The 15047-nt window shown below is 40.0% G+C and overlaps 2 protein-coding genes across 2 annotated transcripts; one reads left to right on the top strand and one right to left on the bottom strand.

The window, feature by feature from the left end:
- The first annotated feature begins 974 nt into the window (after nt 1-974).
- On the top strand, nt 975-9066 carry avil (advillin). The gene is made up of 20 exons (XM_035631999.2): nt 975-1124; nt 1298-1419; nt 1569-1643; nt 1854-2050; nt 2133-2241; nt 2330-2440; nt 3038-3243; nt 3361-3439; nt 3695-3793; nt 3877-4030; nt 4162-4262; nt 4660-4797; nt 4940-5098; nt 5241-5423; nt 5623-5771; nt 5886-6030; nt 6169-6357; nt 6434-6502; nt 6997-7107; nt 7432-9066. The coding sequence occupies exons 2-20, from the start codon at nt 1360-1362 to the stop codon at nt 7543-7545; spliced, it is 2448 nt and encodes an 815-aa protein (XP_035487892.1). The 5' UTR covers nt 975-1124; nt 1298-1359; the 3' UTR covers nt 7546-9066.
- Nucleotides 8933-14937, bottom strand: si:ch1073-456m8.1 (leucine-rich repeat flightless-interacting protein 1). Its single transcript, XM_035632012.2, has 6 exons — nt 14715-14937; nt 14295-14369; nt 12742-12777; nt 12314-12475; nt 12106-12189; nt 8933-11663 (listed from the first exon to the last, which is right to left on the bottom strand). The coding sequence occupies exons 1-6, from the start codon at nt 14811-14813 to the stop codon at nt 11106-11108; spliced, it is 1014 nt and encodes a 337-aa protein (XP_035487905.1). The 5' UTR covers nt 14814-14937; the 3' UTR covers nt 8933-11105.
- Between the last annotated feature and the right edge of the window lie 110 nt (nt 14938-15047).

Raw genomic sequence — 15047 nt, forward strand, 5'->3', positions numbered from 1 at the left:
TGTGTGTGTGTGTGCGTGTGTGCGTGCGTGCGTGCGTGCGCGTGTGTGCGCGCGCGGTGTATCACTTGATTTTTTTTGCTGTTTTAACCACATGACATCATTTTACATTAGATACATGGATATGGCAAAAGTTATAATTTTGAGACAGAAGGTAATGTTCGATCACATCTTTTGATGTCAAACTAGTGCAGTTTTTCTTCATGCTCCCTCTTTTATGATTCTATGTAAATTGCATCCTGTGCATTCGGAGTGGTGCATTCATTTTGCAAATTAAAACCGTACCATTTTCATTCTGTATGAACTACGATGAAATAGCTTTGCATTTTCATATTGTCCGCACCACTGCAGAGAGTCTAGTGGCTGACTGAGCGTTTAATATTACAATTATAAAACTGTAGTCAGTTGCCCATTTTAAGAATAAAGATTTAGATAAAGAATAGACTTTATTAATGATAATACTGGTGACTTGTCCTGAGATCAGATGGTGCCAATAGTTGGTACAAAGTTCCAGTGAACCAGCTCAGCCATAACTTCTGTAGCGATAATTGGAAACAGGATAAGGTGTGTGTGTGTGTGTGTGTGTGTGTGTGTGTGTGTGTGTGTGTGGAGGTTTAAAAATTATTATCCTCATATATTGTTTTTTACCACTACTTCTACTAACATTATTACTGTATTTATCATATAAAGGAATAATCCTTGTATTTTATTAGTAGTAGCATATAATATTCTCATGAAAGCTCATTCACATTTGTGTTTCTGTGTTATTTTTAGTCGACCTACCTGCAGCTGTGCATATACCCATATAAGGTGTGTATGTGGGGGTATAGGGCCGAGTGGGCTGGGGAATGAATGGACACGATGGTGGTGATCAGTGGTTCTGTGTTTATTTGAATATGAGTCAATCCTTTCTTTCAGCACATTTGTTTACCGGATTGTGAGAGTCCTCAGTGATTGGGCAGAATACGGTGAAAGGCCCTGACACATGCAAACACAGGCAAATGAGGGGCACGGAGGGAAGAGGATCGAGAGCCTTTTGTTATCAGACAGCAAATCAGACAGCAAATCAGCTGCTGAAGGATCATATAAGCTTGAAGAAACCTCATTAAAAAGGAATAACAGAACAGGTATGTACTATTTGATGATATATAAATTATGAGATTTGATTGTGTTGCCTCTTTGTGGGTTTTTAAAGATTTTCAAGAAAACAGAAACTACGACTACTTGAATCTTAGATTTATAGACTAAATGGTTGGAGCACAAGAAATGAATTAACAATGATATCTCTTTTCTCTTCCAGAGAAAGAAAAACAGTCAACAAAATTGCTCTAGAGCCTCTGATACTGAATTAATCTGAGCAACATGGAGTACACATTCAGAGCAATAACTCACAGCCCTGGGATTATAATCTGGAGAATCGAGGTAATGTGATTTTGCTGCATTAATGACCGTGGACTGAAGTTTCCCCAAATCAACAGTTTGATTTCATTATTTCAAAATGAAACTCCCTCTGCTTGTCCAGGAGAAAATGACTGAAACAGTTATTATTTTTCTCCCTCTGTGTGCAACAGAAATTGGAGCTGGTACAAGTCCCTAAGAAAGCGTTTGGAAGCTTTTATGATGGGGACTGTTACATACTTCTGTCTGTAAGTCTGGGAAGTTGACTGGTTTTGAGTACCAGGGCTGCTTATTTGTCCAGTAAATCCCACTGATGTACTTGTAGACTTTGCACTTTGAGTATATGGTATGTTTTGAATAAGGAAGAAGTGACAAAAGGCCCTTGTATCATATATCAGATAGCATCCTCATCTACACCAGCCCAAAACCCACTGTTTGTCCACTCTTGTTCCCTCCAGACACAGAAGGTGAGCAGCTCTCTTTCTTATGATCTCCACTACTGGATTGGCTCACAGTCCTCTCAGGATGAACAGGGTGCAGCAGCTGTTTATACCATACAGATGGATGAATTTCTGGGGTCCACTCCGGTCCAGCATCGCGAAGTTCAGAACCACGAGTCTGATGCCTTCAGGGGATACTTCAAACAAGGAATAATGTGAGTGAACGTGTCGGTAAAGCAGGCCGTCATTCATAAACTATAAAAGAACTCATAAAAATAATAATCTTGTCTTGTTTAGCTATAAGAAAGGGGGAGTTGCATCAGGTATGAGGCACACTGAAACCAACACCTATGACGTTAAGAGACTGCTTCATGTCAAAGGGAAGAAAAGAGTGATTGGCACCGAGGTGAGCCATGTTCACAGTGGTTATGAAATGTTTACGGCACACAGGAAGTCATGGAGAAGAGAGTGCTTTATATCGTCATTTTTTTCAGGTGGAAATGAGCTGGATGAGCTTCAACCTTGGAGATGTGTTTTTGTTGGATATTGGAAAGATCATTGTTCAGTGGAACGGACCAAACAGTAACAAACAGGAAAAACTTAAGGTAAGATTTTTGTGACTGCGTGGGTCCCTTTAATTGTTGTTGGGTGCAAAATTCATGTTTGTTTGTTTTTTGTTGCTGCTCGCTATTTGAAGCCTGGCAAGATGATTTATGATCATGTGTTATAATTTGCATGATCAACTTTACTTCTGTGTTGCATTAGGTGCTTGGACCCTCGGTATAATGACACAAAAAAGCATTTACAAACCAACTTTGGTTGTAAATGAATGTGCTTCATGTATGAGTACATACAGGTTAGGTAGACGTGCTGACCCTACTTAACCAGATCTAAATACCATAGTCATTTAACCTTTATGGAAATTGGTGGATTAAATAAGATGAAATAGATTTCCTTCTTCCTGAAACAAGTTTGAAACCTCTGAATGATTCACTGTCCCACCACACAGTTCAAAAGCATATAAAGCAATGCAATGAGGAGTTAACATTGATATTCATATTTTAAGCATTTTTGTCTTCCGCAAATTGTTCTGTTACTTAAATTATATTCACCTGCTAGTTGCTTTATAAGTTAAAACTGTAAATATCATAGGCAAAATGAACTTTGATTATGTGTGTCTGTGTTGTATCTCTCTTTCTCAGGGCATGTTGTTGGCCAAAGACATCAGAGACAGAGAGAGAGGAGGTCGGGCGGAGATCAAACTGATCGAGGGAGAAGCAGAGAGCAACTCTCCGCAGAACATGGACATCCTGAATAATGTTCTCGGAGAAAGAACATCCCAGCTGACAGACGGACCTTCTGATGAAATCACGGACCAGAAACAGAAGGCCAAACTCACTCTTTACCAGTGAGCTGCTCTCTGGCCTGCTCTATGCAATTTTCTAAATGTTTCATGTGGTCTGAGGGTGAGAATTCACCTTTATTCAGTTCTGTTTGATTTCATTTGTTTCTGCCTTCCTGTCAGTGTGTCCGATGCTGATGGCCAGATGAAGGTGACAGAAGTTGCTAGCAGACCACTGGTTCAGGATCTCCTCAACCATGATGTGAGCTGGTGCAATACTGACTAAATGAAAGATGCATATACTTTATATTGTGGGCACATCTACAGTAGATGGATTTCAGTTTCACAATATAACTTGGTATGGCTGTCAGTCTTGTCTGACATTTCACCTTTCCTACAGCTTAAGGCTTTCATTTCTTTACACTGCTGTTTGGATTCAGGGAGGTGAAGATAAAAATATTTAATTTACTGTATGACAGAAGTTGGTTTTGTATGCTAAATGTAATTGTCATATTAGGACTGCTACCTCCTGGACCAGGGAGGGGCGAAAATCTTTGTATGGAAGGGAAAGAAGGCAAACAAAGCTGAAAGACAGGCTGCTATGGCCAGAGCTTTGGTAAGTGACACTATACACCATCCTTTACACCAAGCTTTGACTGATCTAACATTTCCTTTATTGCATTTGACTGGCTGCTATAGGAATTTATCAAAGTCAAAAACTACCCCACCACTACGAATGTGGAGACAGTGAATGATGGCGCAGAGTCGGCTCTTTTCAAGCAGCTGTTCCAGAGGTGGACAGTTAAAGACCAGACTCAAGGTCTGGGCAAAGGGTACACAAGAGGAAAAGTGGGTAAGTGTCTTTGTTCTTAAATCCACAAAAAAAAGTACAACAAGCAAGAAAAGAGAAACACTTTTTACTTTTAATAAAAACTTAATTGGTTGCCGATTTATGATATATGGTTGTGATCATATCTGTTTTAGCACACGTCACACAGGAGAAATTTGACGCTTCTCTGATGCACGTGATGCCAGAAGTTGCTGCACAAGAGCGAATGGTGGACAATGGCACTGGTCAAGTAGAGGTATCAACAACATTGTCCTCTAGAATCCAAGCTATTAGTGTGAAATTAATTCAGCTTCAATTAGGTCTTTGGAATATCAACATTTTCCTCAAACGTATTATGAAATGACACAGTTCGATATGACTCGACGAAATTAAAATATATTTATTTACCATCCAATTAAAATTTACTTTATGTAGCCGCCATTTCTGCACAACTCAACACAACTCTTCCATTTAAACACAACTCTCCATGACATATATGGCAGGGAAATATATTGCGGATGTAGTTTGATTGAAACTTCCAGCAATTCCGGATCCTATGTGGCAGGACAAATGCTTAGACGTCACGGGATTGAAAGTACAGTAGTGATTCCGACATTTTTGTTTCCGAGATGATAAACCTTTTATTTACCCAGGTCTGGAGAGTTGAGAATCTAGAGCTAGTCCCTGTGGACCCTCAGCGGCATGGATACTTCTATGGAGGAGACTGCTACCTCATCCTCTACACTTACTTGGTTAACAACAAGCAGTGTTACCTGCTCTACATTTGGCAGGTGAGGGTGTGCTGCGTGCAAAACACCCAATGTCTAACGTAATTAATATAATTCAGGATCAATTCAAAATATTAAGTTGCTCACGCAAAAACTGAGTTGATTCTGATTGTAAATTGAACTTTTGGGGCATTTATAATTTTAGGGGCGCCATGCAACAAACGATGAACTGGCAGCTTCAGCATTTCAGGCTGTGGACTTGGATCAGAAGTATGGTGGGCAGCCAGTCCAAGTGAGAATAACCATGGGCAAAGAACCAAGACACTTCATGGCTATTTTCAAGGGTAAACTGGTCATCTTTGAGGTATGACTGTTGACCGCATTGAATTTTGTTGGTACTTCTTTTTGACTTTTAAGCAAAAGGATATACTCTGCTCAAGTATTATTATTTTAGGGTGTATAGAGTTGTTATAGCAGAACACAATATATCCTTTCTTTTCATGAAGGGGGGCACATCTAGAAACGGAACCTCAGACCCAGAGCCTCCGACGAGACTGTTCCAGGTCCACGGCTCTGACCCATCCAACACAAAAGCCATTGAGGTTCCAGCCCTGGCCACCTCTCTCAACTCCAATGATGTGTTTTTGCTAAAGAGCCAGGAATCAGGAATTTTTCTGTGGTGTGGAAAGGTAAGGAAGGTGAAGTTGAAATATAATATATATGAATAAATATTTTGTCCAAGTAAGTATTTTACATGGTCAAATCGTCCTAAGCCAAAAGGTTATATTTTCTCACCATTTTGAAATTCAGATTAGATCATAATGTTTCAACTCTTTTAAAGTTTAAAATGACAATTCATTGAAAGGGGGTGACACTTTTTGTTACAAGGGATCAAGTGGAGATGAGAGGGCCATGGCGAAGGAGGTCAGCTCTGTGATTGGCCTGAGCTGCTCAGAGGAGATTGTAGCAGAGGGTCAGGAGCCCATTGAATTCTGGGAATTGCTCGGAGGCAAAGCCCCGTATGCCAGTGACAAGAGGTAATATAGAAACAAATTTCAATCCTAACATGGGAAAACAAGCTTCATGTGTTTTATGAAAAGGAAACACATTTGCTTTCCACAGTTTTGTAAGCTATGTGTTGTTGAATGCAGACTACAGCAGATGGTTTTAGACCACCAGCCACGTCTGTTTGAATGCTCCAATAAGACAGGCCGTTTCATTGTAACTGAGGTGACTCAGTTCACGCAGGATGACCTCAACGAGGCTGATGTCATGTTACTGGACACGTGGGACCAGGTATGAGGTGACACGGTTTGTGACTAATTACTCACAAACCTTTAAACTTTTTTGTAACCGCCATGGCCAAACATAAACTTGGTCTCTCAACACTGATCTCTGAAGTTAATAAATACAATCACTTTGCCATCTCCTCAGGTATTTCTCTGGACTGGAGACGAGGCAAATGAGGTTGAGCGCAAAGAAGCAGTGCTCACAAGCCAAGAGTACCTGCACACCCACCCGGGCAACAGAGATCCAGACACCCCCATCATCCTGGTCAAGCAGGGTTTTGAGCCGCCCACCTTCACTGGGTGGTTCACAGCCTGGGATCCCTCCAAATGGAGTGTGAGTATTTTGGTTTTGGAATATAAAAGGGCATGAACATGTAGCTTGATGAGTAAAACACATCTTTTTCTTTTAGGGAGGAAACAGCTATGAAGAGATGAAGAAACAGCTGGGAGATGTAGTGTCACCTGTTCATGTTACAATTGTATGTAACATCTTCATTCATTTCTCAAGGGTTTTTTTTTTACCCACAAGGTTATTTTCCTCATGGTGATGTTTGAACTTTACACTGTCTTTTACTCAAAATACCAAAATATTACCATTCTTGGTTGTAGTAGTGCATTGGATAAAGAGGTTATACTATTGTAAGATAAGCAAAGGGACATTTAAGTGCGTGTATTCTTGGGATGAAAGTTTTGTGTCCAGTCCTACCTCTTGCTTTACCTGGTTATTGATTCCTACTTTCCAAAACCGTTGTGACATGCCATCATTCAAAAGGAAAAAGAATAAAATAAAATAAAAATAAAAATTTTGATACTCAATATTACATATGTACGTGATTTTTGGTCAGGAGTCAAAACAAAAACACGGAAAATATGTTTCTTAGGTGTTACGACTTCACATGTCACAAAAGTAAGAGATATAGTAGATTAATAAAGTTGTATAGACTTAAAATGTTTCTTTATTGGGATTTTCCAGGAGCAGAACTTTGTTGAAAGTGAGAAAAACTATCCATCCTTTCCACTTGAAGCTCTGGTCAACAAGCTCCCGAACGAGCTGCCTGAAGGTGTCGACACAACCCAGAAAGAGGTAGGTGTGTGTGTGTGTGTGTGTGTGTGTGTGTGTGTGTGTGTGTGTGTGTGTGTGTGTGTGTGTGTGTGTGTGTGTGTGTGTGTGTGTGTGTGTGTGTGTGTGTGTGTGTGTGTGTGTGTGTGTGTGTGTGTGTGTGTGTGTGTGTGACTTTGAGACTAAAAACCAGTCAATGCTATTTTCGGTTCTGTTATCATCATTATCATCACGAGCAACTTGGGAGTTAGAAGTTGTTTTCGCAGCAAATATCAGTGACAGATTGTTCACAAGGAAATGAACACCGATAGTTGTTTAACCTTTCATTATTTTGTGAACTGTTTCCAGAAGTACCTCTCCGACTCAGACTTCCGCGACGTATTTGGCATCACCAAAGATGACTTTGTCGGGCTGCAACCATGGAAACAGCTGAACATGAAGAAAGAAAAAGGGATGTTTTGATATTTTATTGTTTTTTAAAGGTAAAGCCAACATGATTCTCTTTTTGTGTTCCCTCCCCTTGTTGACATTCCACTTCAGTGTAATCTCTTTGTTAATCTATTTCAAGAGGGCAGTTTCTGTTCATGCCCTGAATATGATGTGATTCATACATTGTCACGTCAAATAACTGTAATACCAGTCTTTTTTTTCTTCATTATTAGTGTGTTGACCCGTAGCTCTTGTAATCAGCTCTCAGTAATTATTAGTAATAATTATTTGAAATCTCAGTATGACAATATGAAAACTGTATTGCGTGTTCTCCTGTGTGTGAACAATAACCATACCTTTAAAAGTAGAAAATGCTGTAAAATACAGCAGTAAAATACATTTATTTTAACAAACCCAGCACAACTACAAATTGTGTGTAACTTTTATTAACCTTGAGCTCAGTCAGTGTTGACAGCACTGATTTCTTTATATATAAGGATCTACTTTGCCATCTGCTGGCCAAATAATGTTACAACACGGCAGGTAAAAATACACGAGGAAACAAAATTAAAAGTTTCAAGTCAGTTTAAAACTTCTTTCACTTATCAGCAGGAGCACGCAGAGAGCAGCTTCACTTCTGGTGGATTGATAGACATGATCTGGTAATTATGGCTTAAAGTTTTAAAAGTTAAAAGACAGAGGCATTAAGATGCCAACTGATTTAATTTGCATTTATTTAGTTGACGTTTGAGACAGTGGTAGATATTAATGTCACTGAGTAATGTGAATGATATTGTCATTAGGTGAAGGTTTTTTGTTTGGAATATTTTTCAACAAAATATTTTTTGAAAATTTCACAAACATTAAATGCCTTCACTTTTGTTATAAGATGTAAACCTTAACAATTTAGATTTCTTTACACTCTTGGAAAATGAAGATCACCAAATTAGCTTTCAGCAGTTCCTTTTTGCTATGCATCATTTGACGTACTGACAAAAATCACTGAATTAATTTGATATTGCAGAAAACTAAAAAACCTCTCATCATTGAGATCAGGATCTCTTCGTTAGGTTTTGTCAGATTACAGATATCTTGTTGCTCAGATAGTAAGTACAACCAAATCAGTCTGTTTAAAATGTATTTTTAAAACCCTGCTCTGGCATTAATCTTATCATAATAAACTGCTCCAAGATGTCAAGGACCATTACAGTTTTTTCACCTGCATCTTTAAAACACAAGTTGAAGAGACTTTTTACATCAAATTTCTGTTCAATTACCTGGATCAGTTCAAAATTTGTAGATCCAAAAGTGAAGCCGCATTTTAGCAGCCTGTGATGCTTATTCCTCTTATGGTGTGAATACAGGTTGTGGTCATGCATATATTTAACAATAGACAACTCAAGTCACCAGCCAACACCAGCATTATTAACTCTTTTTATTTTGATATGTCTGGAATGTAATTTCAGGTACAAGTATAAATTTGTAATTTACTGTTAAATCTGAACATTCAAGTCAAAAAAATGTTTAGACCCATAAAACATTGAATTATGCTGAGAACAGATTTTTTTTTTGCATTGTTGTCTGAAGATAAAACCCAAAAATCATTTGATTACTTTATTGAATATCAAAACATAACTGTTATGTGCCCAAATTACAGTGCCAGTATCAGACGTTTCCCTTGATACTGTGACATGAATTTTAAAAATGAAGTTTGACCAGTCTGGAATCAAGTGTAATTTTCATTAAAAAGTGTATCATTAAAAAATAAACCCCTTTAACCTGACAGAAAATTAACAGAAAATCAACAGTATTGTATTATATCAACATAAATCACCTCAACAGCACATGTGAATAACAGTAACAGAAACCTTCCCCCAGCTCACTTTGAGCCAGTCATCGGAGCTGTTTGTTAAAAAAAGAAGGGAACGATAGATTGAGGCAACACATGCCTCACTCTCTCACATTAAGATCCCTCTGAAAATCCCTTTAAAAAACAAATTTTGGCAGTAAACTTAGATTTAAGTATAATTAAATACACCTCTTTGAAAGTACTACGTGCAAAAGGACTATTAAATGACGTAAGTTCAATTCATGTGCTGTTTGGAAATCAATTTACATTTGTAGCTCATGCAAACTGTCACAAATGAGGTGAGCGGGTCTACTGTTGACTCGTAGCAGTGTAACAAAAAAAGACCTGTACAAAATTTAAAGAGACTAATTTCAGCAAGTTTCACGCGCAAATGTGCAAACGTATGATCGGCATGCAGGCAGAAGGGACAGAGCCCGCGGCAGGCCAGCCACTCGTCTCTCACTGACGTGCATGGTTGTAAAGGGAATGTTGTTTGTAATGTCATCTGACAAATTTATGCCAAATTACAAGAACTTTAGAAAAGTGCAAATGCAGCATAAACTGAAATAGGGTGAGAACTAGGGATATTATGAAAAAAAAATGTTTTTGTGGTACCAGTGGGGCAGTAAATAGAAGGCATTTCTCTTACATTAAAAAAAAAAATTCATTATCTTGTAACCTTACGGATTATTAGTATCTGATGTGAGGAGTCAAAGACTAATGTCAATCGTGAAGTAAACCTTTACACTGAGCTCTACAACTGGAGACCATCGGACCAAATATCTGAAACTGCCAATGATTTTACCGTATGCAAGACAATACTCCTCATTTTAAAAACACATTTAGCTGTAACAAGGTGCAAGTAACTCTAGACTCCTCTTTTTTGAATGTGCAGTTATGATTGGAGCCATAACAACGTCGGTCCCTTGTCCAAAAACTTATGATTGTCCACTGTATTTTGTATACAGGTTAATCCTGATTTGTCTTGGCAGCTGTGTATAAACTTTCTTAAAAGATTTCCAAAGAGATAAAGGGTCAAAGCAGAATAGAGTATTTTTTCCATACACATACAGAGCTATATACACAGATTGGAAAAACAAAAACAAGCGGTAAATAATATAAAGTAGTCATGAGTGGAATTCTGGCTCATTAAACCACCTGGACCCTGAGTTCCTTTCTTTGTGAATCTGAAACTGAATCTTATAATTTTACTACAGTGTATTACAGCTAGAGCTGCCACTTACAACTATCTTCATTATCAATTCATCTGTAGCTAATTTTCTTGAATAATCTAGCGTTATATAATGGATCTATAAAATGTCCAAAAATTATGAAAGTTTCCATCATAAGAGCTTTTTTTATCTGAATGGCTCTCGATTTACAAATGGCTCAGACGATGTCTACAAATTGCTTGTTATCTACCTGAAATAGTCAGACTCCGAAAGATACAGTAAAGCAACAAATCCTCAGATCTGAAACCAGTGGATCTTTGGAAGATTTTGCTTGAAAAATTACTTGATTGTCAAAATAGTCCCAGGTTATTTTCGTTCAATCACCTATTTGATTCATCATTGCAGTTTTAATTACAGCAACTCGACAGTGGGTGCTGTCATTAGCCTCCAGGATTTCTAAGGACGTTAAGATCCAATTAGAGTAAACTGCAAATCAAAGAGCTCTTGAATTTCACCAAAAGATCAATAATAATCTTTGTCCTTTCCCCCAGTAGAAGATAAAACAGATGAAGTTAAGACACAATGCAGGCATCAGGGCTTTTTGGATCTTGGGTCTCACTTTCATTGACCTGACAGTTGTTGGCTGGACTTATCTCTTTATTCTCTGAATCATCAGGGAGGTCCACAGTATCTCCCTCACCTGGAAAGAGCCTATTCTGCTCTGGAGTCTCAGCAGATGCATCCTCGTAGGCACTTAAGTTGTCGGAGTCGTTTGTGTCTGGCGAAGGATCTCTCCCGTCATCGGTGACGTTTTCAAAAGGCCTCCAGTGGACCCCGTCTTCAGAGAGCAAGTTTTCCAGTGCGAGCGAGGGGATTTGGCTCAGGGGCTTATTGACCATCCTCCGCAGCTTCGTAATGACGCTCTCTTCCTCCTCGGCTCCTTCAGCCTGCCTCTCCTCCTCAGACGCTCCACCTCTGCTTTCACTTCCGTCAGGTTCACACAGGGACGCGTCACTTTGTTCTCTGCATACAGCTTGAATCCGCTCCGTGGCATCATTTGCCATTTGGCGTCCTTGTCTTGTCGCCTCATCTTCACTTCCATGTGTATGGACGGGTGCATTCATCCTTTCCTGTAAAGAAAAATGTAATTGTCCATAAGTAAATTAAGGGCCCTTCAGATTTGAAAAAATGTATTTGAAGCATTTTAATTCCAATTTTTTCCAATTCCAAAGTCTTTTTTTTTTTAATAACTATAGTTTAAACAGCGATTAGGTGAATTTAGCTTTAAAACAACAAACACAACTGGAAAATACCTTCTAGAAATTAAAAATTATAGTTATGTAATATTGTATAAACTATATATTAACAGACCAATCCACCATGACCAACTACAGAACATGGAACACGGATAATAATACACTTACTAATTAGCATAAGTGCAGTGACAGAACCATCTCCATTATTCGCATTCAGTAATATGGATCACATACCTGCACCATGAGCATTTACATCTCTATCACCGGTTTAAATACCTTTTAGCGATGTATTTCATCATTTCAATTTTCACATTACCTCTTTTAATCTCTCCACTTCTTGCATCAGAGAGCTGACCATGCTCTCCAGCTTCCTCTTGGCCTCCCTCTCTTGTACCAACTCCTACAAATGCAGAGAGACATGTTGCATCATTAGAGGACCAACGCTAACTAATACTAAATGCCCATATATGGCTGAAGTATTTAAAATGGAGAGTTGTGTCAGTGTCGGTGGGGCCTCCACGTACCAAACTAGCCTGTCCAGCTTCCCTCTGAGCCTCGGCCAGCAGCTCCTCCACACCCTCCAGCGTGTCCTGCAGGACGTCCACCTGGAACAACAGAGTCTCTCGCTCGACCTCCAGCCCACGCAGCTCCTGCACCACCTCGTCGTAGCTGGCCTGCAGCTCCATCTACACCACAAGCACAGTTGAAAATCAGTGCAGCCAACTTTGTGGAATGTGTTCAGTCAGTGGGAGGCTAAGTGTTTTGTGAGCTCTCAGAGGTGGGAGGCCTCATTTGGAAGTACGACAATCCCACGACAATCTCTCCGTGTGTATAGTCACCTAATATTATACCTGACAGAACTGTGAACAATGCATTACACTGTTATATCCATTGCAATATGTAAAATAACAAGGATAAGACAATAACAAGAATAACCGTGAGGAATAGTCACCATATCTGGGAGTCCCATGAAGAGCTCCTTTTCAGACTGTTGAAAGGGAAAAAAACAAAACATTAATTAAATTTGTAAATAAAAGTAGATTTGTTTTATTGTGTTAAATGAAGACAAACATGAGGCCTTAGAGGATCTGTTGCTGTCCGTATTCTAATACACACAAAATAACAATTACAATTTTTTAGACTATTTTAAAAATCAATCTTTCCCCCCACCTCTAATGGTAATAGTTTTTGATTAAACGTTTGCACTTGAAATATAGTTGAAGTTGAAAACCTTTGGATACCATTTAGTCTCACAAAGTTGACACTCTGGTGTCACCGACTCAAGTCACAAGACTGGTACACAGAAACTACAGCTATCGCAACTTGTGATCCCATTTAAATACTATCGAGGCACCATGTTTGATAACAGCTTTGAAAATACAGTTCGTGATTAAGTATGATAAAAACACTTGGCAACAACAAAGCTGAAAGTCACAAAATTGACTTACTAGGACACACTGGTCGATTGAGATTTTTTTCAAATTAAACTGTCTTTTCACACTTTTTAACTCAGTAGTGGAAAGAAGTATTCAGATCCTGTCCTAAAGTAAAAGTACTAACATACCTATAAATAAAACACTCAATTAGAAGTCAAATGTAGGCGACTATGTTTGGTAGATACTGAAAATGACATTCACATTTATGTTTTCCTTAGTGTACAATCAACTGAAACCAAGAATGAGGAGCCCTTCATATCTCCATCTGCCATGTAGCACCGCTATGTTTGTACAGCAGCTCAAAATGGAACACTGGCTCTCGAGAGAGAGGGAGGGTCTGTCATGTTTATTTACAGTACCTGAAGAGCAACTGTAGGTTGTCCCATAGTGCAATGCTGCCGCTGGATGGCACTAAAGCCTACACCTGGGCGTGTGCGTAAGTATTGTCTGCTTAACTTACTTCAATCCTTAAAAGTGCTCATCCCCTGTGACTCATATTTTGTTATATAAGACATTATCAGGTGGTTAATACTGATTCATTGAGGTGTGAGAAGTGTTTGATGGTTATGGCTGGTCCCACGTGAGAATACAGCAGTTTACAGGCAGCGGGTTGTCATGTTGATGATTGTAAACAGAACATTCAGCATGAATTATCATCTTGTCCTGTTCCACCCAGATGCCACACAATGTTCTAGAAATGTTCCTGCTGTCGTGACCGCGTCTGACTCACAATCTCCTTGCTGCTTTCTTCATATGTGAACAGCAAAATATTTTTTGGACATTGTCATGCCTGAAAACAGACATTACTTCAATTGATATCGCGATCATATCGTACTGTGACTTCCTTTATGTCACGATAGAATCGTGACGTCACAGCCCTGGGTGGCACAGGATGAGTGGAATGACGTGGAAATATGCTAACATTATGTACAAGTACCTTATAGCTGTAAAGTCAATATTTGAGGAGACGGGACGTAAAGTGGAGATAGTCGGACCAGCTGTCAGGTCTGATGAGGCAGTAACATAGTGTTGTGTGTTTCGATCTGTCCGTGGATGTCTGGCTCCTCACCTGACTGTCACTCCTCCTCTTCAGGGTGCCTGCTCGGCTGTCGCTCCGCGTCAGACGCCTGGACGAGCTGTCATTCTGATAAGGAGACGGAGACACAGGGAGACACACACACACACGGAGACACACACACACACGGAGACACACACACACACACGCACACGCACACAGCGTCGCGTGCGCAGTGGTCAGAGGCAGACAAAACAAACACTCGAGACGTCAGGAAGTGGACTGAAGCTACGGGCCTGGTCAAAAAGACAGACGGTTCGCTCGTTCGTCGGTGGACGGTTAATATAAGACTCCGCGTCCTCTACGCGAGGCGTCTTTACGCCGGCAGCCTGGGGTAACACAGTGGTGACACGAGCTTCGGTCCTAAACAAACCCCCCGTCCGATTCGCGACGTCGTGATTTCCCTCCGCTCACCTCTGTTATAATGCTGCGGAGAGACTCGTCCTCGCTCAGTCCCCGAGAGAACGTCCGCTTCTTCGGAGACCCGCTGCTGTCCATCGTGACCGAGTGCATTTCCTTTGTTTATGTAAGAGACACCTCCGAGGTGTGCGCTGGCTGAAGGGCTGTTCGTTTCCTACGCAGCAGCAGCCAGTTATCAGTTGAAGCGCGCTGTCGACGCCCAGGCTCGGATCTACGGAAAGCCACGAAGGACTAGACTAGTGTTAAACACCGCCCTCACTCCGCCCACACCCTCAGAATCAAGTCAAAGATCGTCGAGGAGTCATGCGTGGAGAAGCGACAACAAGC

This window comes from Scophthalmus maximus, chromosome 6 (assembly GCF_022379125.1).
Source record: "Scophthalmus maximus strain ysfricsl-2021 chromosome 6, ASM2237912v1, whole genome shotgun sequence".
In the NCBI taxonomy this organism is placed as follows: domain Eukaryota; kingdom Metazoa; phylum Chordata; class Actinopteri; order Pleuronectiformes; family Scophthalmidae; genus Scophthalmus; species Scophthalmus maximus.